The sequence below is a fragment of the Pongo pygmaeus genome, chromosome 7, assembly GCF_028885625.2.
Source record: "Pongo pygmaeus isolate AG05252 chromosome 7, NHGRI_mPonPyg2-v2.0_pri, whole genome shotgun sequence".
Lineage (NCBI taxonomy): Eukaryota > Metazoa > Chordata > Mammalia > Primates > Hominidae > Pongo > Pongo pygmaeus.
In genome coordinates this window covers 39987985-40013022 of record NC_072380.2, presented here as the reverse complement: position 1 = coordinate 40013022, position 25038 = coordinate 39987985, and the positions used below count along the sequence as shown (strand labels likewise).

The window sequence follows — 25038 nt, the reverse complement described above, 5'->3', positions numbered from 1 at the left end:
AACTGGTACTAGCCACTGCAAAAACAGGCCAAATTGTAAAGACCATCAGTGCTATGAAAAAACTGCATCAATTAATGGGAAAAATAACCAGCGAACATCATAATGACAGGATCAAATTCACACATAACAATATTAACCTTAAATGTAAATGGGCTAAATGCCCCCCATTAAAAGACACAGATTGGCAAATTGGATAAAGAGTCAAGACTTATCAGTGTGCTGTATTCAGGAGACTCATCTCACATGTAAAGACACACATAGGCTCAAAATAAAGGGATGGGGGACAATCTACCAAGCAAATGGAAAGCAAAAAAAAGCAGGGGTTGCAATCCTAGTCTCTGATAAAACAGACTTTAAACCAAGATCGAAAGAGACAAAGAAGGCCGTTACATAATGGTAAAGGGATCAATTCAACAAGAAGAACTAACTATCCTAAATATATATATGCACCCAATACAGGAGCACCCAGATTCATAAAGCAAGTCCTTAGAGACCTACAAAGAGACTTAGACTCCCACACAATAATAATGGAAGACTTTAACACCCCCATGTCAATATTAGACAGATCAACGAGACAGAAGGTTAACAAGAATATCCAGGACCTGAACTCAGCTCTGCAACAAGCAGGACTAATAGACATCTACAGAACTCTCCACCCCAAATCAACAGAATATACATTCTTCTCAGTACCACATTGCACTTATTTTAAAACTGACCACAAAATTGGAAGTAAAGCACTCCTCAGCAAATGTAAATGAACAGAAATCACAACAAACTGTCTCTCAGACCACAGTGCAATCAAATTAGAACTCAAGATTAAGAAACTCACTCAAAACTGCACAACTACATGGAAACTGAACAATTTGCTCCTGAATGCCTACTGGGTAAATAATGAAATGAAGGCAGAAATAAAGATGTTCTTTGAAACCAATGAGAACAAAGACACAACATACCAGAATTTCTGGGATACATTTAAAGCAGTGTGTAGAGGGAAATTTATAGCACTAAATGCCCACAAGAGAAAGCAGGAAAGATCCAAAATTGACACCTTAACATCACAATTAAAAGAACTAGAGAAGCAAGAGCAAACAAATTCAAAAGCTAGCAAAAGGCAAGAAACAACTAAGATCAAAGCAGAACTGAAAGAGATAGAGAAATCATCATTCTCAGCCAACTATCACAAGGACAGAAAACCAGACACTGCATGTTCTCACTCACAGGTGGGAATTGAACAATGAGATCACTTGGACACACGGCGGGGAACGTCACATGCTGGGGCCTGTTGGGGGGTAGGGGTGGGGAGAGGGATAGCATTAGGAGAAATACCTATGTAAATGATGAGTTGATGGGTGCAGCAAACCAACATGGCACATGTATACCTATGTATCAAATCTGCACATTGTGCACATGTACCCTAGAGCTTAAAGTATAATAAATAACAATAATAATATACTTGCCAAATCAGGGGTTACACTTCTCACACATATTTGAGGCCATGCTAATCTGCTCTAGCATGGACATACACTGGCACAGTGAATGCAATCAAGTCTACTACCTGATTACATTTGTAGTAGTTTAATATTATCTTCCAGGATCATCTTGTTTCTGCAGGGATCATATTGAATAATTAAATGTGTGTATTATATAGCGAACCACCCCTGCATCCTTTAGATCTTTAAAGGTAGCACTAATTTCTTGAAACAGGCAATTACAGATATCAAACACATTAAGGCCCCACTGAGGGAATTGCACAAACTATTAAATATGCCAACTCCAATTATATACACTAGGTCTGAGAAATAACAACCAAATGGATTTGTGGAACTAGCAGACCCACTGCACACTGAATCTTGGCCAGGACTCTATTTAACTCCTGGCGTCTCTAAGTCCTCACTCTCACAGGGAGATCATGATCACATTGGGCTTCTGGATATTAATGTCAATGCAGTCTGTGTCCACTAGTTTTTAAAATGTTTGGATATTTTCTTTTCCCCAGTGAACAGATACGTGATTAAATGGTTGTAAGTCCATATGGGAACATATTAGAGGAACAAGTAACAAGGTGTTACAGGGTTTTTCTTCTACGGCCCTTGCTCCCGCTTAAGTCAATGAGTTCTGGCTCTGAAAATTGGTTTAGATTCAGAGTGTGGAGCTAACATTGCGATATTTACTGAGACAACTCTCCACAGTCTCCTGGTCATCTATTTTTATACATTTCCTTTAATGAAACAAATTGAGTAGTACCCTCATTGGCTGCTCACAGAACACAGGGAAATCGTATTATATTAACTCTCTCCCTGACACTTGGTAGGGAAGGTACCCATGTCTGCTACTGCGTATCTACTGCTTATAACAACATTATTCATCTGGCTTCTGGTAGGTAAGCACTGCTATCTGGTCTTGATTTTTCCAGATCTTATCATATCCATTGCTACCAGTGAGTGTAGTGGCATTCCCACTCTGACCTGCAGAGGAGGCCATCTTTGAAATTTATGGTGAATGTGGTATCCCTTTCTCTAGCACATTCCTTATGGCCTTGGGCTTTCCTGTTTGGCCAAATCGTTTGGCCTTAAATACACAGTACATAGATTACAGTAGTCCCACTTCCCTGAGCCTTTTTCTTCTTTTTTCCACTATCTGCTATGGCAATTCCGTCATTTAAATTTCACTTAGGGCGAGTCATCATGTTTTTTCCATGCTGCTGGAAGCCATCCTAGTAGAAAGATTTTACTGTCTTCTAGGATCCATGCCAGTATGTTAAATGCTGTACTTTGGGAGACTGTTCCCAAAACAATAAATACCCCCCATCCCATGTTGTGTTCCTCTATTCTATCTCATGATCAAGTTCTCAGAATTCAGTCCCGTGTGTACTTCCCTGATGCCGGCAGTAACTGCTGGCTAGGACCAAATCTTTTTTGGCGTATAGTTTCCTTACTGCTTTATAAAGTCCATCACATCCCTGTCTCTATTATTCTGTGCCTTTTCTCTATTTTCAGCTAGTGGCCAGGAAGGATAGCTGGAAGATACTGATGAGAATACACTTCGCGTTATAAAGAGGGACGGGGGAGGAATCAGATCTAGACCATTCTATAGGTTCAATAGACTCAAAGAAGCCTGGAGGCTCAAAATTAGGGTATTCATATTTTCAGTTGTCTCCATCCCAAGGGTAGGTCCCATTCTTCTCCCAATTAGAACCCTAAACCTGAAAAATATACCTGATAAGGAATTCAAACTTACATAGAGTTTAACTTCTCAATTAAGTCTTCCTCATCTCTCTCTAACCTCTTTTTTAAAAGATGAGGGGCTCTTTATAAGTTAGCAGAGGCCCTCCAGACTCACGCTTTGCTTTCAAATGCATGCCCTTTTGTTATATTTTCCGAAGTTCAATGGTATTTGGCAATAGCCATTTAATGCCATTACCCTTAGAGTTACTACGTGCCCCATTAATTTCAATTGTACCAGGTAATGTATTCTCTCTCACAAGTATACTATCCCAATCTGCCGAGAGAGTATATTATCAACTTCCACCAGTGATGAGGTGCTCATTGATAGCCTGGCAGAGAGTGATTTGGATTCGAAAACTCATCTTTTAGGCTGTATTTACTCACTCCACTCTCATTACCAATTGTTAGTAGTTGGGACCTCTAGGAGCTGATGTCTAAATGAGGCATACGGTGAAGGCTATTTATTAAAGATCAGAATATTTGGAAATGGGAAGGAAGCTGGATGGAGCAGAGGAGAAGTCAAACTGAGATGCAAACCCAACAAGTTCTGAACAGACTAATAGGTAGCTGTGTGGTATAAATAACCTGCCACTGTGTGTTTGATTGGGCCAAAACAGGCAGACTTTTGTATAAAACCCCCCACCTCACGTAATCATTGCATGTGTGCTGGCTTGAGAAGTGTGTGACTTTGGGCAAAGGGTCTCTTTGCAGTTGAGACAAATTCTGAAAGAGCTGATAGCTGAAGACTACTTGATGATAGATGGCAGTATTTTCCTTATTCACTACCTTGATTTTCTTTTAGCATTCTATTTTTATTGTTTTAAATGCAAAGAACACGGCTATAGGTTTTATATTTCTTTTGTTTTACTGTCTTTTTCTCTTGGTCATTAAGCTCCATGAGTACAGTAATCATGTGGCAATGTCCATCTGGTTGAATATTGTAGGCTGTTTGCATTTAGACACTCAATGTATAATTTTGAAAAAGCAAATCTACTTATATTTCAACATTTCTTTAAAAGTTTAAATTTACTTACTAAAAGAATGCAAACTTAATGTAACTACTTGTTAGTTAACATGTCCCATATAATATACCACCTGTGGTTTTTGGTAACAGAAGAAAAATGCCTGCAAGTAAAAAGCTAAGTAAATGAATCAAGGAGAAAATGGGAAATGAATGAATTAGGGGATGAACAAAACATTGCATCAGAAGATGAAATTTTTGATGCATTCATATTAGTTTTGTGGAGATCCTAGAACATATGTTATAGAAACACACAACATTTTGCTAAACATCCTGTTGCAATCAGAACTCACCTGACAAAGGGCTAATATCCAGAATCTACAATGAACTCAAACAAATTTACAAGAGAAAAACAAACAACCCCATCAAAAAGTGCGCGAAGGATATGAACAGACACTTCTCAAAAGAAGACATTTATGCAGCCAAAAAACACATGAAAAAATGCTCGTCATCACTGGCCATCAGAGAAATGCAAATCAAAACCACAATGAGATACCATCTCACACCAGTTAGAATGGCAATCATTAAAAAGTCAGGAAACAACAGGTGCTGGAGAGGATGTGGAGAAATAGGAACACTTTTACACTGTTGGTGGGAATGTAAACTAGTTCAACCATTGTGGAAGTCAGTGTGGCGATTCCTCAGGGATCTAGAACTAGAAATACCATTTGACCCAGCCATCCCATTACTGGGTATATACCCAAAGGATTATAAATCATGCTGCTATAAACACACATGCACACGCATGTTTATAGCGGCACTATTCACAATAGCAAAGACTTGGACCAACCTAAATGTCCAACAACGATGGACTGGATTAAGAAAATGTGGCACATGTACACCATGGAATACTATGCAGCCATAAAAAATGATGAGTTCATGTCTTTTGTAGGGACATGGATGAAACTGGAAACCATCATTCTCAGCAAACTATCGTAAGGACAAAAAACCAAACACCGCATATTCTCACTCATAGGTGGGAATTGAACAATGAGAACACATGGACAGAGGAAGAGGAACATCACACACTGGGGACTGTTGTGGGGTGGGGGGAAGGGGGAGGGATAGCATTAGGAGATATACCTAATGCTAAATGACGAGTTAATGGGTGCAGCACACCAACATGGCACATGTATACATATGTAACAAACCTGCACGTTGTGCACTTGTACCCTAAAACTTAAAGTATAATAATAATAAAATTAAAAAAACAAAACAAAACAAAACAAAAGAACTCAAAAAATATGTCATGTGTCAAGTAAATGAATTCTAGGTTGAAGTTTTTTTTAATTAAAAAATAAAAGAATATATTGTAGACTCTACTTAATGAACCTTACAGAAAGTATTATTTAATTTTACTTTTAAGAGATATTTTAAACCCTGCTTAAAAATAACAATACTATTCAAACAGAACTAAGTATTAGAAAAACAAAACACACACACATAAAAAGTAGCATTCTAGAAACATAGCACACAGAAAATAGCACTGACTCGTGATTTAAGAAATCATAGTTCTGCAGCTTTTGTTAAATTTTGTTTAAGCCTCCTAATCTGAAATTTATTACTCAAATAATTAGGAAGACAAGATGGACCATACACAATGTCACTTGGTACAAATTATATTCCTGAGCTTACCACTGGGCAAATAAACCACCTTTACTCAACTAGAAAATAATTATATTGATATGCATTTCACTGGGTAATTTTGATCTGTTTCTATTATTTTAATTTCTCTAAAAATACAAAATTATATTTGGATATTATGAATAATTGCTCACCAGAAAAGCAAGAATATATGCACGTCTTATTAAAATTACTCTCAAAGCTGTTTGAAAAACAAAACATAAAAATGAATTTTGATCAGATGGCTTAAGACCACCATTATCTTAGCAGTTATTCCTCAATTAGGAAATATGATTATTTTTAAATGAAATTCACTCTGAGCCTTGTAAGTTTCATGCCATTAAAATTAGATCATGAATGTGGGTAGTAATAGGAAATTATATAAATTTTAGAATCTACTGATTTTAATGTTTATATAAATGATGAGCTGTAAACATGGATTTTTGCCCAGCTAGCTAATCATCAAAAACAAAAATCAAACCACAATAAAAATAATGTATGGTCTTTTTCTTGGAAAACCTCAGATACTCTTAAAAAACTACCCTTCTTTAACTGAAATTTAATTTTTATTAATCTTGTGGTTCAGTTTCTTCCACTTCTAGAGTTGTGTGGTGTATAATATACTCTACAGAGAGATGCAAATTTAAGGTAAAATAAATATGAAAGAAAGAGCAATACCTTTTCCAAATATTTTGGCACACTGGTTATCAGTAGTTTGACATTGTCCGTTATAGCAATAGGCAGTTCCCAACTTGCACAAATGGCCATTCAATGCATAAGTGTCAGGAACACAATTACTAGAGGTTCCATTGCAGTACTCTGTAAAATCACACTCTGGATCAATACTCTTTCTACATGGAGTGCCTGCTATTGACAACTGGGAGGAAAAGGAAAAATAAAATTAAGTTCTGTAAATCATTTTTCTCAATTGCCTAGTGAAAAGATTTATCACATAAAATGTTTCTAATTATTGATATTTGAGGGAACACCAGAGTTCCCAAGTCCGTGAGTTTGCCAAAAAAAATCAAATACAGTATTCATTGTGAAGCCCAGAGAAAACTGTCTCAAAGACATGAAAGAATTCCTTTTGACAGTGAGTTTGCAGCTGCTCACCTTCTTTGTGCTCTACATTTTGAAATAAGCTGACTCAAACAGCACTAGAAAACACCTACACAGATTAAACATACCTGTTCCTTGGAACTATAGGAACACTGTCTCTACCTTTTTGTTCTTGGAGAGACTCAGGAGCCAGACTTCCTGATTTCAGTCCCAGTCTCTGACTCTTACTACCTTATTTGCATGGGTGAGAAACACAATCTATCTGTTTTACTTTTGTAAGCTTGGAATAAAAGACAAATTCTCATAGAGTTCTTATTAGTATTGAACAGGACTAATGGAAAAAGTTCTTAGAACAATACATAGTAAACAGTGCAGTGTGCATATATGATAGCTATCATCACATCAGCACCTTTTTTTTTTTTTGAGATGGAGTTTCACTCTTTTGCTCAGGCTGGAGTGAAGTGGCATGATCTCAGTTCACTGCAACCTCCATCCCCCAGGTTCAAGCAATTCTCCTGCCTCAGCCTTCCGAGTAGCTAGGATTATAGGTACATGTCACCATGCCTGGCTAATTTTTGTATTTTTAGTAGACACAGGGTTTCACCATGTTAGTCAGGCTGGTCTCGAACTACTGACCTCAGGTGATCCACCCACCTTGGCCTCCCAAAGTGCTGGGATTACAGGCCTGAGCCACCACGCCTTGAGCCACCACACCTGGCCTCATTTTTATATATTTATTATTATCTGAGAGCATAAAGGCTTCCTTGCATCACTTAGGTGAGGTATACAGTTATTGCCAAAATTTTGCGGTGGCCTGACCTAATAGGTTGCCATCCACAGTGAAGTTCACCATGTTGAAATGCTGTCCTGCTGTATATGTTGATGTCACACACATGCACACACACACACAGACACACACACAAACACACACACAAAATACAATCCAGTTTGATGAAATTAATACTTGATATGGTTTGGCTTGTCCCCACCCAAATCTAATCTTGAATTGTAGCTCCCATAATTCCCACATGTGATGGGAGGCACACGGTGGGAGATAATTCAATCAGGGGGCAGGTCTTTCCCATGCTATTCTCGTGATAGTGAATAGGTCTCACAAGATCTGATGGTTTTATAAAAAGCAGTTTCCCTGCACAAGCTCTCTTCCCTTGTCTGCCACCATGTGAGATGTGCCTTTTACCTTCCACCATGACTGTGAGGCCTTCCCAGCCATGAGGAACTGTGAGTCCATTAAACTTCTTTCTTTTGTAAATTGCCCAGTCTCAGGTGTGCCTTTATCAGCAGCATGAAAACCGACTAATACAATACTCAATAATGAAACAAAGATGCATAATAAATAAAAGAAGTGGTAACTTAAAAGTGATGAAATTTAAAAACAACTTTTACAACTTAGAATTCCATACCCTGTAACTATATATTTCAAAAAAGAATGAGATATAAAGACTTTCCTAGACAAAAAATAACTGAGTAGCCAGGCATGGTGGCTAACGTCTGTAATCCCAGCACTTTGGGAGGCCTAGGGGGACAGATTGCTTGAGCTCAGAAGTTCAAGAACAGCCTGGGAAACATGGTGGAACACCCCATCTCTACAAAAAATACAAAAATTAGCTGGGCATGGTGGTATGTGCCTGTAGTCCTAGCTACTTGGGAGGCAGAGGTGGAAGGATGGCTTCAGCCTAGGAGGTGGAGATTGCAGCTAGCAGAGATAGTGCCACTGCACTCCAGTCTGGGCAGCAGAGCCAGACCCTGTCTCAAACAAACAAACAAAAAAATAACTGAGATAATTTATTTTCAGAGGACATAAATGACAAGAAATAGTAAAGGGAGGTCTTCAGGTACAAGAAATATGATAGTAAAAAATTTGCAAAAGAAAATAGAGCTCTGAAATGAAACAAATGATGTTAATTCATTTAATTTCTTTTTTCTTATTTTATTTACTCTAAAAGATAAAAGACTATACAGCAAAAATCATAAAAATGTATTTTGTTTCATAGTATATGATCATGTTCTATTATAATAATTATTCACTACACATGAAATGAAATATGAAATTAGCCTGATTAATTAATGATTCGTAAAGCAATGGTTAATCAGTAATTTATAATCAATAATTTGTATGGCTCAATGATTTAAATGATTTTTAAAAGGTACAAATAACAAATCAGTAGCAAAGATAACATAAAACCATATATTTTATAGTTTTAGTGTTTACATTCAGTTTACAAAGCAATTGTAAGTCTCATAAGTGTCTGGTGGGAACTCAAGATAGTACAGTTGTTTTGAAAGACCGTTTTTCAATTTCCTATAAAGTTCCATATTTACCATATGATCCAGCAATCCCTCTCCTAGGTATCTAGCTAAGTGAAATGAAACACTATGTTCATACACAAATATGCTTATGAATATTAAAGTAGCCATATTTTCATCACCAAAAATGGAAAACAGCCAAAATATCCCTCACCAGGGGAATGGATTAATGAACTGTGGTACATCCTTACAATCCTTGCAATACTACTAATATGCAGTCACTATAAAGGAATGATCTGCTAATAAACATAAGAACATGAATGTATCTTAAAAAATACATTATGTTAAGATGCCTACTTCACATTTGCACATATTGTATGATTCAATTTATGTGATATTTTTGCAAAAGCATAATTACAGCTTCAGAAAACAGATCAGTGGTTACCAGGGGCTGCGGGTGGAGTCATGGATTGAGTATAAAGAGGCACAGGGAAATGTGAGAGAGGAGTGATGACATCACCTACCCTTGATTATGATGCTAGTTATAAGCTTAAATATGTTTCTTCTGACACTTGGGAATATTCACTAACAGAATTTTAGTATATTAAATTATACATTAATAGCTAAATTCAACAAAAAGAATACATAGAATATTTACATAGAGGTGATTTACCAGAATTGGAATAATAAAATATCTTGCTATTAAAGAACTTGTTTTCTTATCCAAATGTGTGTCTTGGACATAATACTATATTACTGCATTAATATTTAGCCCATATTTACTAACTCTTGTACAATATATAATTATGTAACCATTCCAATATCAAAAAATACTGTTTGTTTCAATTGTATGTGTATGATTTGCATTTCAGTTATCAATAAGTGAGAGTTCTTTACACATTCTATATGCTGCATATTTTGTCTGCTTTCATGCTACAATTTTTTCCGTAATCATTTATCATTTATTTGACTTTATAATTTATTTGAGAGTTAATAACTTTTTGGATGTAGTAATGTGTGTTTTTTCTCCCTTTTATCGGATAATTTAGAAGATGGTAAACTTTGTGATTTTAACACTAAAGAATAGAGTCATCACTCAGAATCCATGGGCATTTGGTTCCAGGAACCCTCAGGCATATTAAATCTATGGGCACTCAAGTCCTTTATATAATATCTTGTAACATTTGCATATAACTTACACACATCTTCTCATATATTTTTATTATCTCTATATTACTTATATTACTTAATACAATACAAATGCTATGTAAATAGTTATACTGTATTGTTTAGGGAATAAAGACAAAAATAAAAATAACAAACTGTGGCATATCTTTACAATATTTGCAATACTATTCAGCAATAAAAAGGAAATATTTGCTAATAGACACCACAACAGGAATAAATCTCAAATGCATCATGCTAATGCACCTAATTCATGTTTGCACATATTAAGTGATTCAGTATGTGGAGTCCATGCATATAGTAACTGCAACGGTACCTGTCTGAGATGACTTTTATATTTTATAGCAATTTTCCTTTAAACTTGTGTTTGTTCATGCACTCTACATTTTATTTCATTAAATTCCTTATATATTCTTTTTATTAATTGCGCATTGATTCAGTTAATACAGACTTCTCTTACCACACTTCAATTTCTTTTTAATGAATGTTGGTAACTTACCTCACACTTTGATGTACAACATGGTCCAGAACCACATTTTACTGAGCCCTTCAGTTTACATGTGTTATAATCACAGCACTTCTTAAATTGACACTCCTAAAATTTTACAGGAAGAAATATTATTACAGTTCAACCACTTAAAAGCTCTTGTTTCTTAATCTCAATTTCAATTTAATATTCTGTTGTGTACAAACTTGTAATTATACAATATAATTGTATAATTCCAATGAAGCTGTGTTAGTTTACCATTTCTTTTTTTCTTCTTCTTTTTTTTTTTTTTTGAGACAGGATTTCACTCTGTCGCCCAGACTGGAATGCAGTGGTGTGATCATGACTCACTGCAGCCTCAACCAGTGAGACCCAAGTGATCCTCCCACCCCAGCCTCCTGAGTAGCTGGGACCAGAGGTGCAAGCAATCATGCCCAGATACTTTTTTTTTTCTTTCTTTCTTTTTTTTTTTTTTTTGTAAAGACTAGGTGTCACTATCTTGCCCAGGCTGGTCTCAAACTCCTTAGTTCAAACGATCCTTCTGCCTCAGCCTCACAAAGTACTAGGATTACAGGAGTTAACCACTGTGCCAGACCCTATTTTACTATTTCTAGAATAGCCACAGGTACATGCAAGTGTAAGAACTGCAGAAATAACATCTAAAATAGCAGTTGGTCAGCAATATTCATTAGCTAAAATATTTCATAATTAACTCGTAAGTTACCAACACCAAAATATATCCTTGGGGGAATGAAAAGGTGGTTTTTAGGAGAGACAAACTTTTCTCAAGGGTCTCATGGGTGATTTGTTTACTAAGGATTCCAATTGTAAATAAAGTTAGAGTGAGGCAGTAAGTAGAATAAAAATGTACTTAGTATATATTTATGTACCACATTTTATTATAATAGAAATAAACAAAAAAAGACTATACCTATTATTTTTAAAAAGTAAATGGCAGTCAATTATTATTCAAATAGGGGCCGGGCATGGTGGCTCACGCCTGTAATCCCAGCACTTTGGGAGGCCAAGGTGGGCAGATCACTTGAGCTCAGGAGTTCAAGACCAGCCTGGCCAACATGGTGAAACCCCATCTTTACTAAAAATACAAATATTAGCCAGGCTTGGTGGTGCGTGCCTGTAATGCCAGCTACTCAGGACACTGAGGCAAGAGAATCACTTAAACCTGGGAGGCAGAGGTTGCAGTGAGCCAAGGTCATGCCACTGCACTCCAGCCTGGGTGACAGAGACTCCATCTCAAATAAATAAATAAATAAATTTGGTAATAACTTTAAAGAATGTTAAAAAAACCAATATTGTTTGTATGTAAATAACACTGCATTTACACCATATTTTTATATTCTTAACTCTTTCATTAAACAATTTTATTTACTCAGAGATCTAGTTTCAAAGATCTTATCCTTTAATATGAAGGCAGGATTCTTCTTAATTCTGAAATTTCCATTTGTTCACACTTTTTCATGTGTATGCATGTAAATAGACGAATGCTTATACAATCAAATAATGTATAAAATCTAGAGCAAAAGTTGAAATTATAATTACATTCTCCAGATTCTCTAGAGGTAATCACATTGTATAATTTACTGTTTAACCTTCCAAAGTTAAAAAATGTTGTATAAATGTATGTGTGTGTGTACATATTCTTTCACTAGCAGTTAATGAAGACGCATTCCCTGTACCACAATACATAGCAGTACTAATTATGACCAATCATTTTAATTTGTAACAAGGAATGGAAAAAATGATCTCAAAGCTCTCATTATTACTTCTCTGATTACTAGTGAGTTTGTGCATAAATTTGCATTTGTGCAATTTTATTTATGAATTAAATAATCATATATTTTGACCATTTTGCATAGCAGGGTTTTTTTCTTTCCTTCTTCCCATTAGATAACAGAAACAGATTTTATATGATATCTGGTTGTCTTTACATATATGTAAAATACATATACAGAAAATAAGCCTAATTTGTAACACTACAGATATGTTCTAGGTAGTCTTTGTTGAAAGGGCATTGACACCTGTATCTTCATAAATATCCTCCATTTTACACAAATGGAAGCTCTGTTTTGTACCCACTCACCCATACAAATGTGGCTGCACGCACCTTGTTTGTACCTGGGTTCACATATATGATGACTGCTAATAAATATTTGAACAAATATTCCACAGCATATAGAGGGTTACATTTTACAAAAAGTAAAGCTATAAGCCTTAAAATTAGCAATAAAATATAAGAATAAACTACTGATACTGTTTTACAGTCTTGGCGTGGTGGAGGTCTTGATAATCAATACATAAAACCCAATAGTCCTAAAGGAACAAGAATATTACAAATTACTCAAATTGATAGGCACCAGTAACAGACCAATTACAGACTGCAAAGAAACATTACAAAAATATAGAAAAGAGAGGCTGGGTACGGTGGCTCACGCCTGTAATCCCAGCACTTTGGGAGGCTGAGGAAGGCGGATCGCCAGGTCAGGAGATAGAGACCATCCTGGCTAACACGGTGAAACCCTATCTCTACTAAAAATAAAAAAAAATAAAAAAAAAAACAATTAGCTGGGTGTGGTGGCGGGCGCCTGTAGTCATAGCTACTTGGGAGGCTGACACAGGAGAATGGCATGAACCCGGGAGGCAGAGCTTGCAGTGAGCCGATATTGCACCACTGCACTCCAGCCTGGGTGACAGAGAGAGACTCTGTCAAAAAAAAAAAAAGAAGAAGAAAGAGTTTTAATGGACTCACAGTTCACACCATTCTCCTGCCTCAGCCTCCTGAGTAGCTGGGACTACACGTGCCCACCACCACACCTGGCTAATTTTTTTTTTCTTTTTTTTGTATTTTCAGTAGAGATAGGGTTTCACCGTGTTAGCCAGAATGGTCTCTATCTCCTGACCTGGCGATCCGCCTTCCTCAGCCTCCCAAAGTGCTGGGATTACAGGCGTGAGCCACCGTACCCAGCCTCTCTTTTCTATATTTTTATAATGTTTCTTTGCAGTCTATAATTGATCTGTTACTGGTGCCTATCAATTTGAGTAATTTGTAATATTCTTGTTCCTTTAGAACTATTGGGTTTTATGTATCGATTATCAAGACCTCCACCACACCAAGACTATAAAACAGTATCAGTAGTTTATTCTTATATTTTATTGCTAATTTTAAGGCTTATAGCTTTACTTTTTGTAAAATGTAACCCTCTATATGCTGTGGAATATTTGTTCAAATATTTATTAGCAGTCATCATATATGTGAACCCAGGTACAAACAAGGTGCGTGCAGCCACATTTGTATGGGTGAGTGGGTACAAAAGAGCTTCCATTTGTGTAAAATGGAGGATATTTATGAAGATACAGGTGTCAATGCCCTTTCAACAAAAACTACCTAGAACATATCTGTAGTGTTACAAATTAGGCTTATTGCTTGATGCAGCAAAGAACACACACCAAGGGGACCGTGGAATACTGCAGTAGGAGGGTTTAATGATAAGATCTGGGCTTGTGTTAGGTGATTTTTAGGGGGAGTTTAAGAAGTCTGGACTTTGCTCTGGACTGAATGCTGTCAGGAACCAGGGACTAATTCTGTGATTGGGAAATTTAATAATTCTTATCTAGGAGGAAATACTGGGCCAATGTTAAAGCTGAAAGTGGTATAGTTGCAGCAACTACTCATATTAGCTAGGATAGGTGAGTGTTTAGTCATTTTGGTGCATGTGTTTTCTGTGTTTAAACATAACTGAAGAGTGGCCTTGTTTCTCTCTCTTGATTCATCATAATAATAGAATTTCATAGTCTGATTTTGACCTTTTGTCACATTGTTTATGTTCAATAAGAGAACACCAACGCCCATACATGAGGGCCACATCAGCTCCTAACACCACCAAAGCCTGACTGATTTTACCAGGTCAGATCCTGGATGTCACAGGCGCTTCTCCCTTTCTCACAGGGAATGCATCCAGCTTATAAATTAATATTGATGAAATTAACCACTTCCACCCTAGAAATAAATGTTATCTCTCTATACAACTTTTACATATTTAGATAGATCTGATGACAGATATAAATACTGATGTATAAATAGGTAGAAACAGATGTATAGACATCTATACTTCTTTATTCTGCCAATGGCTCAATAACACTGCAAGTGAAATTAAACAGCCTTATAGTACGTTTTGATATTTTGTAAGGCAAGTTTTCCCCAAACTCAGCTACTTTCATAAAAATTCCTTTGTATTCCTCCTTAGTTTTCTTTAAGAAAAACTTTTAAACAAACCTTCCAATTCGCACTATTCCTAATGGGGTATTCGGAATATACTGGAGAGTAATTCCTTACCCAGTGATACAAATGACGTATTGCTATCAAGATAATTACACTATCCTTACATTTATTCAATCAACAAGTATTTATTGAGCATGTGATATTTGCCAGACACTATCCTATGTACAGATGATACAATAATGATCAAAACACAGACTATTTCTTTCATTTTTTTATTGTTTATTCTTTCATCAATACTATATATATCATTAATCATGGCATTTTTAAATGGTCATTGTTCCAAATTACTAAAAGGGATATTTGCTTAGTTTTTCTTTCTAGATGAAATTTAGAATCTGCTTTCGTAGAAAAATAGTTCAATTTAGGGAGGTATTTATGGGTACTTTAGAGATCTAATTGGATGTTGTTTGACGTTAAGTATTCTCATCCCAGGAAAAAGCTATGCTTTTATTCACATCTCTATGTTTCTTTCAGTTTTGTTGCATCATTCTGCTCTTTGAAGTGTTTAAAAATATTTATTTTAAAAAAGTTTATTAACTTTACTTGTAATTTTACATAGTTTTAATTTTACTAGTGTAGTGAATTTGCTTTTTTATTTCATTATTTATTGCATTTTTGGCAACACTATTACTATTTCTCTCCCATTTTTGCTACTGTAATGAGTTAAATATTGCATCTTTATTGTCTATCGGTTAGTTTAAATGGGAAGTTCTCCAAATGTAGTTGGAAGATCTTGGGGCGGGGGGGGCTCAAAAATATTTTCAGTAGATCTATGAGGTGAAAGCAACTTTTTAAATAAAACTTAGACTTTATTTACCTTTTCTATTGTGCTGGCATTTGCACTGACCATGCAAATGCAACAGTGGACATAACTGCTGAGGCCATAGTGTAAATTAAATCTGATAGTCATTGTATATTCACAATCATGCACTCTAAAAAATCAAAACTGTCCTTGCTAAAGCAACAAAAAATAATTTGTTAATTCTTAAACCTTGAATACTCCTCAAGGATAGAAATATTCCATAGGTGCTTTAAACCTTTGTTATATATTTTTGGTAATTTATTAATATTTTAATAATTGTAACACTGCTGACTACTGTCATGAGTTAATACTTTAAATTTATACTATGAAATCACCAATATTATGAAGGCATTGGAATGTATTAATAACATCTTAAATATTCTCCATATTTCAATGTCCTCTTTATCATTCCTAAATGTCCCTTACATATGTCTTTAGTTTTACATAAATAACTATGCCAATGTTAATTCATTAATGTTTCCAGGGTCCCCAACACCACACATATGTAACGATTAGCCAGAAACATTTATAGGACTTAGAAAACAGTTTTATTTACATATAAGATTTATTACAACAAGAGCAAAAATATACACTGGATTAGTAAAGGAAAAATACATATCTGATAAAATCTGGAGAATTCCTTAGACAAATTTCATCTACCCAGTGTAAGAGAAAGCACAATAAGCATGTTCCCTTCTCTATTAGCAAAAAGGCAATATTGCATGTAATGCTTCTGCCTAGGGAAGCCCATTTGAGACTCAGCATTTTTATTTGGGTGTGGTCATATAGGCATCCTGATCATGTACTTAAATGATCAATCACAGTAACCAAAATTCTAGAATCCCAAAAGGAAGCAGGTATCTACCATAAATTAAGTTGTTCAACATCACAGTCTGGGAAAGCAAACCAACATTATCATCTATGGAACATTTAAAACTTCAAGTTCTCAGACCTGAACTGAAGGCCAACCTTAGAAGCAGGTCTTTCTAAAGATGGCAACTTCAGGGCTGGTAGGTTAACTCTGTTTCTGCACAATATTGCATTAATATTTCACAGATTATAAATGTTTGCATTTGCTATTATTGATTAGAATTACTACTTTTTAATGCTTATTTTATATTTTCCTAATTACAGGACTGGAATGTTCATATTATTCTTTTAAAATAGCTTTTCCAGTAGTTTCTTGTTAATTTTCTGTCTGGTTGATATGTCCATTGTTGAAAGTGGAGTATTAAAATCCTCTCCTATTATATTGTATTGCCATCTATATCTCCCTTAATGTCTGTTAATATTTACCTTATATACTTAGGTACTTCAGTATTGGGTGCATTTACAATTGTTACGTATTCTTGATGAATTGTACCATTTTCATTAAGTATTTTGTTGTTTCTTGTGACTGTTTTCCACTTGAAGTCTACTTTTTATCTGTTATTAATATAGCTGTCCCAGTTCTTTTTCGGTTACTATGTGCATGAAATATAGTCTTCCATTCCTTTACTTCAGCCTATGTGGGTCCTTAAAGCTAAAGCTAGGCTCCTGGATGTAGCATATAATTTAATCTTTTTAAAAGATCCATTCAGCCACTCTGTGTCTTCTGATTCAATAATCTAATCCATTTATATTCAAAGTAACTATTTATAGGCAAGAATTGACTACTGCCATTTTTTTAGTTGTTATTTGGTTGTTTTGTAGATCTTTTGTTCTTCTTCTCTTGTTGTTTCTCCTTGTGATTTGGTGATTTTCTTTTGTGTTAAGTTTTAATTCCTTTCTCATTTGTGCACCTGCCATAGTTTTTGTGTTGTGGTTATCATAAGGCTTACATAAAATATCTTATAATTAAAATAAATTATTGTATACTGATAAAAACTTCAGTCACATACAAAAACTCGAGACTTCACCCCTCCCCCCAGTTTAAATGTCTTTAAAAATAAAGCATTTCTTTTTCTTTGCAGATGGATTTTCAGGGACAACGTGTTTTAGGTTAATATCCAGCTTTATTATGTTGTAGGAATATATGTTTATTTTCAGATTTTTTGGTATCTATAATTATTTTCAGCATGATCTAATGCATGACTGATTTTTAAAATAACCCATGGAATTTTGAAAATTATGTATATTCTTTTTTTGATTATAAAGTTCCCTTGCTATTAGATTATGCTTTTTAGTGACTGTTGTTATTCATTATCTGACAATTTATTAGTTGTTTGATAGCCTGAAAGAGGTATATTAAAGCCTTATGGACTATGGACAAGTGCATAGTCCATGTATTTTGTTTTATATATTTCAGGGTGCATATTCCATGGATGGATATGTGCATATTCCATGTATTTTGTTTTATATAGTTCAGAGACACCTCATTGGTTATATTAAGTTCACTATATTGCCCATCTTCTTAGTTTTTACATTTTTAGTAATTGGTATCGCTTATATACTGTTCAATGTTTATAATTTGGTTTTCTATCATAATATATCACACACATACTTGCTTTTTTGTGTATTTGCTTGTTTTTTTAAAAAAATTATTCATTCCAATACTAGCAGATCCTTAGAAAATATGTTTGAAAATTAAGACTTCGTAGGTCATTTTCCGTGTAAAAATCCAATCAATTATTTTAGCTATCAAACAACTAATCAATTATCAGATAATGTATAACAACAGTCACTAAAAAACATAATCTAATAGCAAGGGAACTTTATAATGAAAAAAGAATATACGTAATTTTCAAAATTCTATGGGTTATTTTAAAAATCAGTCACACATTATAATTGTCTCAAATTTCCCTGAGGCATTCTATATTAAGACTTAGACATTCTCATTTCCCAAAACTATTTTAAATGTTTTCTAGCAAGAGATCAAGTTGGAAATGTGAAGTGTTCTTTACATTTATCATTCATCTTGTTCTCAATTTTGAAAAATACATTATTTTAAAATGTTAATTAGAGAATATAGGAAGTACTCCTCTCCACAACTCAAATAAGAAAAGTTGTAATGGAACATCTGCCCTCCAACATTCAGGTTATAATGAAGAGGGGCATGTAAGGTGCTCTCCAGAAGCATTATTGCGTTTTCAACCCTCCCTAATGCAGTGTTATTTTTACTTAGATTTCTGGGAAAGAGATCTCAGCAGTGGTAAACTAAGAAACCAGCGTAAACAACCCACTTATTACTTAGTATAATTGTGTTTGTCTCCTCTTACTTTAACAGGTTTCCACAAACTTAGTGGTTTAAAACAATACAAACATATGATCTAAACTTCTGTAGTGTAGAAGTCCAATGAGCTAAAACTCAAGGTGTTGGTGGGCTTGCGTTCTTCTCTGGAAGCTTTCTGGTAGAATCTATTTTCCTGCCTTTTTCAGCTCCTAGAAGGCCAATCGAATTCCTCGGCTCATGTTTTTTTTCCTCTATCTTTAAAGCCAGTAAAGGGAAGTCAAATTCTTGTCATAGCACATCACTATCAGCTTTTCTTCTCCTTCTGCTTTAAAAAATCTGAGCAATTGGATGCATCTGAATAATGTGGTATATTGTCTCCACCACAAGGTCTTTAACTTAATCACATCTGTGAAGTTCCTTTTGCCATGTGAAATAACATGCACACACGTTCAAGGATGAGATGGGGGCAACTTCAAGAGGACAATATTCTGCCTACCACAATTATATTAATAAAACAATTTAAGGAATTTGCCATAGATTCTTTTTCTTTGATTTATAAATGTTTCATTTCACTTAGTTAATAAAAAGCAACGAATTATTAATTTGCATCAGCAAAAGTGCCATTGGTAATCTCAGCTCAAAGATTCCCAAAACAATTCCCTATGTGTTTTGATTACTGTAGATAAGGAAATGTAAAGAGCATACAGCTGGATATTTTATAATACAAGTGTCTCTCATTTAATAGGAAAATATAACCTTTTAACAGTTATGTCTATTCCTGACATGTTATGTTCTTACTATGACATCATTATATTTTTAATATTTATGAGGTATCGTAGGTTTTTTGTTTTGCTTTTCCTCTCTTCTCATTTTTAAGACGATAAAGACTGTTCTTTCATGTCTTTTTCATTGAAAATACAATTTCCAATATATTACTTTTTAGATGTACTGTTTACCTTTAAAATTAACATATCTAAAGTTATATGTTGAATACACTTCTAGAAGAGATTGACGTTTCCCCAAAACAATGTGAACAGTGTCATCAAGTCTTGAGATGTTCCCTTAAACTCCTTTTTACTAACTAGGCCAGGCACTGTGGCTCACGTCTGTAATCCCAGCACTTTGGGAGGCCAAGGCGGGTGGATCACTTGAGTCCAGGAGTTCAAAACCAGCCTGGGCAACATAGCGAAATCCCATCTGTACCAAAAATACAAAAAAAAAATTAGCCAGGCGTGGTGGCGGGCACCTGTAATCCCAGCTACTCGGTAGGCTGAGGCAGGAGAATCACTTGAACCTGGGAGGCGGAGGTTAGAGTGAGCTGACATCAAGCCACTGCACTCCAGCCTGGATGGTAAAAGCAAAGATGTCTCAAAAAACAAAAACAAACAAACAAAAACCTTTTTAGTGACTACTAACCAATAAAGAGAAATATGATCTTGACTTTTAACAGTCTATAATAGTTTTATTTTTTTAACTTACTATGATTTTCTTGGTCTAGGTTATCTTGCTCAAAATAATGTTTATTGAATTCAACCACTTGGTTTTGTGCAGCATACTTTATTTTATCATTATAGCACAATTTTTTTTCATTCTGCTGAAGAAGAATATTTGGGCTATTTCTCTGCTTTCTTTTCTTTGCTATTAGATATGAATGTTTTATGTTTTATATATACCTAAGAGTGAAATTCTGGATCACAGTTATGTATGTGTTCAACTTTACAATAAAATAGCACTTTTCACTCGTGCCAATTTTCACTACCAACAGTAGTGCCTAATAGCTACTCATCCTCACCAATTTTTTCTTCTTCGCCATTCTGATGGTGTTTTGTTGTTTTCAAATTATGCTTTCAATCTGCATTTTGGGATGTTGAGCATCGATTCACAAATTTATTAGTGATTAGTATATCCACTTTGAAAGTTTGTGTTTAAGAATTAGGTCAATTCTTCTGTCTGAAAGTCTGTCATTTTCTTATTGATTTATATGTATTCTTTATCTGAGTACATATCTTCTGTCACATTTATGTGGAGAAAACAATCTCCTGTTGTATAATCTACCCTTTAAATCTCTTATCTGATATTTTATTTTATCAAAATCTAATTTGTAAATATTAGGTAATTTTGAAATTTAGAGAAAATTATTAGACTACATATTCACTTATGTTTTACACTTTGTTTTGTGTTTTTCTTACCTTTACACATTTATCAACAATATATCTGGAATTAGGTTCTATATATAAACCAAATAGGTAAAGACTATTTCTTATGTATATTGAATTGTCCCAGCATCATTTTTTGTAAAGGCATCCTTTCTACACTGCATTCCTCTGTCCTTTTTGTCACAAAACAGTAACTACATTTATGTAGGTGTATTCTAGATTCCATTCTGTTTCATTTGTCTGTGTCTGTCCAGGCACATATACCATACTGCCTTAATAACTATAATTTTATAATGAAAATAGATTTCTGAAAATTTCAGTGGACCAAATTTGTTTTTTTGTTCAAGATCACCTTGGCTAGCTTTGTGCCTTTCATGTTTCCATTTAAACTTTAAAATCAGCTTGTCTATTTACATACACCAACACATATACAAACACAATTCCTGCTAGCATATGAATTGGAATTGCACTTGGGGATGATGAATTTGGACAAAAAATTACATCTTAGCAATATTAATTCCTCTAATTTTAAAACATGATATATCCTTACATTGATTAAGTAGTCCCATAATTTTTCTCCTAACGAATTGCAGTTTTTTATTTTGTAGTCTTATACATGTTTTATTATATATATTTCTAAGTATTTCATGTTCCTGGGTATTACTGTAGATGCTGTTGTTTTAAATTTTTTTCTTCTAATCATTTATAAAGAAATATTTGATTTTTATGAATTGACTATGAAACAAGTGACCTTGATAAATTCATTTATACGTGCAAATAATTTATTTCTAGATTATTTTGGGGTTTCATGCATACAATGATATGATTATAAATAATGAAAGCTAAATTTCCTCTCTTCCAACTATTATGCATTTTCTTTTTGTTGCTTTGGTGGCTAGTTTATCACATTCAGTAATAAGTGTGAAAGATGACAGCAGATATCACTGCCTCATTTCTGACCTCAGGGAGAACAACTATTATGCATGATGTTAACTGTAGATTTTACAGATACCCTTTCTTAAATATAGTGAGTTTCCCTCTTTTCCTTTTTTTCTCAAAATTTGTTATCTATCCATTGAGTTGATCACTTTTTTTACATTCTGTAAATAAACCACAATATCCCCAACAACAGAACATAATGTTACCGTTTATGTATATGTTGTATCATTATTTTCAATTTGTTAATCATTTAGTGAACATTTTGTGTTCATGAGAAATATGGATGGACATATCCAACAACATACACTGGGAAAAGAACAGTCTCTTTAATAAATGGCACTGGGAAAATGAAATATCTATATGCAAGAGAATGAAACTAGATCTCCATCTTTCACCATTTACAAAAATTAACTAAAAGTGAGTTAAAGACTTAAATGTAATACCTGAAAATATGAAACTACTAGAAGAACACATTGTGGAAACACTACAGGAAATTGGGCTAAGTTTTTTTTAAGCAAGACCAAAAGCAGAGGGAAAAAAAGTAAAAATGGATGGAATTACATCAAGCTAAAAAGCTTCTGTACAGCAAATGAAACAATTAACAGAGTGAAGACACAACCTAAAGAATGGGAGAAAATATTTGCCAATTGCACATTTGATAATAGCTTAATATAAAAGTATATAAGGAACTCAAACAACCAAATAGCAAAAACCAAATAATCCAGTTTAAAAATGGAGAAAAATCCCCTGCACTTCTCAAAATAAGACATTCAAATGACAACAGATATATGAAGAAAATGTTCATCAGTTATCATCAGGGACATAGTAATCAAACCCACGATGAGATATCATCTCATCCCAGTTAGAATGGCTATTATCAAAAAATGCCAAAAGTAACAAATGCTAATGTGGATGCTGAGAAAGGGAAACGCTTGCACACTGTTAATGGAAATCTAAAGTATTATAGTTATTATGGAAAGTAGTATGAAGCTTCCTCAACAAACAAAAAATAGAACTACCACATGATCCAGCAATCCTACTGCTGGATATACAACCAAAAGAGAGGAAATCAGTATACTGAAAAGATATCTGCACTCTCATGTCTATTGCAGCACTATTTACAATAGCCAAGGTGTGGAATCAACCTGAGCCCATCAACAAATGAATGGAAAAAGAAAACGTGGTTTATATACACAATAGAACATTATTCAGCCATAAAAAGAATGAAATCGGCCAGGTGCGGTGGCTCACGCCTGTAATCCCAGCACTTTGGGAGGCCAAGGCGGGTGGGTCACCAGGTCAGGAGATCCAGCTACTCGGGAGGCTGAGGCAGGAGAATCGCGTGAACCCGGGAGGCGGAGCTCGCAGTGAGCTGAGATCACGTCACTGTACTCCAGCCTGGGTGACTCAGCGAGACTCTGTCTCCAAAAAAAAAAAAGAATGAAATCCTGTCGGTGGCAGCAACATGGATGTAACTGGAGGACATTATCTTAAGTGAAATAAGTCAGACACAAGAAGGCAAATATCGCATGTTCTCAATCATGTGTGGAAGCATATAAAGTGGATCTCATGAAGGTAGAGAGTAGAATGGCTGTTACCAGAGGCTGGGAAGGAAAGTGGGTTGAATAGAAGTTGGTTAATGGGTACAGAAATACAATTAAATAGAAAACATAAGTTCTAGTGTTCAATAGCACAATAAGTAAATTATAGTTTAAAATTATTTGTTGCATATTTTAAAATAGCTAGAAGAGAAGAATTGTAATGTTCCCAACACAAAGAAAAGATATCCCAGTTACCCTGATTTGAACATTTCACATTGTATACATGTATCAAAATATAACATGTACCCCCAAAATATGTACAACTATGATATATCAATTAAAAACACATGAAAACTATTCTTGAAATATCCTCATCAGATTTTTGCATCAAGATTATTTTATCCTCAAAGAAGTTAGGGCATATTAGGTTTTTTCCTAAGTCTAAAATCAGTAGAATTCCTTAACTTTTAAATAATTATTTGTAGAGTCATGTGGCATGAACTTCTCTCTGATGAGAGGTTGTGAAATTATAGATATGATTTCTTTTAAGGCTATTTATTCACTTTTTAAATATCAACTCATGTTGGTGTTTATAAATACAATTTTAGGATAATTTGTCAATTTTATCTGATTGTTGTTTACTTATATAATGTGCATGATATCATCTTACCATTTTTTAATATCTGTATAGATCTTTAGTGATATTTCAACTTTAATGACCATTATTGTTGTTTTTTTAAATAATACTTTTTTTAAAAATCAACAAAAATGTTACATATTAATGATGTACAGCATGATGTTTTGATACATGTATACATTCTAAAATGGCTAACTCAAGCTAATTAACACATGCATTGCCACAAAAACTTGTGATTATTTTGTGGTGAAAACACTTAAAATCTACTTTCTTAGCAATTTTCAAGTATACAATCCATCTTTATTAACCATAGTCACCATGAACTTATGCCTCCTATCTCATTTAAATTCTGTATCCTTTGACTACCATCACCCCAGTTTCCCACCCCCAGCCCCTGGTAGCACCATTTTACTCCTTGCTGGTATGAGTTTCACATTTTTAGGTTCCACAATAAGTGAGAAGATGATGTATTTGTTTTTCTATGCCTTCCTTATTTCACTCAACATATGTCCTCCAGGTTCATCCAGGTTGTCACCCACTACAGGAATTTTTTCTTTTAAAAAAGTCTGAGTAGTAGTCCATTGTGTATCTCTACCAGATTTTTAATCCATTCATTTATTGATAGACACTTAGGTTGATTCCTTGGCTATT

General features: G+C 34.6%; 1 protein-coding gene across 6 annotated transcripts in view; it reads right to left on the bottom strand.

Annotated features, from left to right (window-relative positions):
* ADAM18 (ADAM metallopeptidase domain 18) overlaps positions 1 to 25038 on the bottom strand; it is a 155589-nt gene that overhangs the window by 63309 nt on the left and 67242 nt on the right. For 5 of the 6 annotated variants that reach the window (XM_054498862.2, XM_054498863.2, XM_054498867.2 and 2 more), the window contains exons 13-14: positions 10877 to 10972; positions 6547 to 6745 (exon numbers count right to left, since the gene is read on the bottom strand). In XM_054498862.2, coding sequence (XP_054354837.2) covers positions 6547 to 6745; positions 10877 to 10972 — 295 coding nt within the window. The remainder of the gene's footprint in view (positions 1 to 6546; positions 6746 to 10876; positions 10973 to 25038) is intronic. The other variant, XM_054498865.2, reaches the window with a different exon arrangement.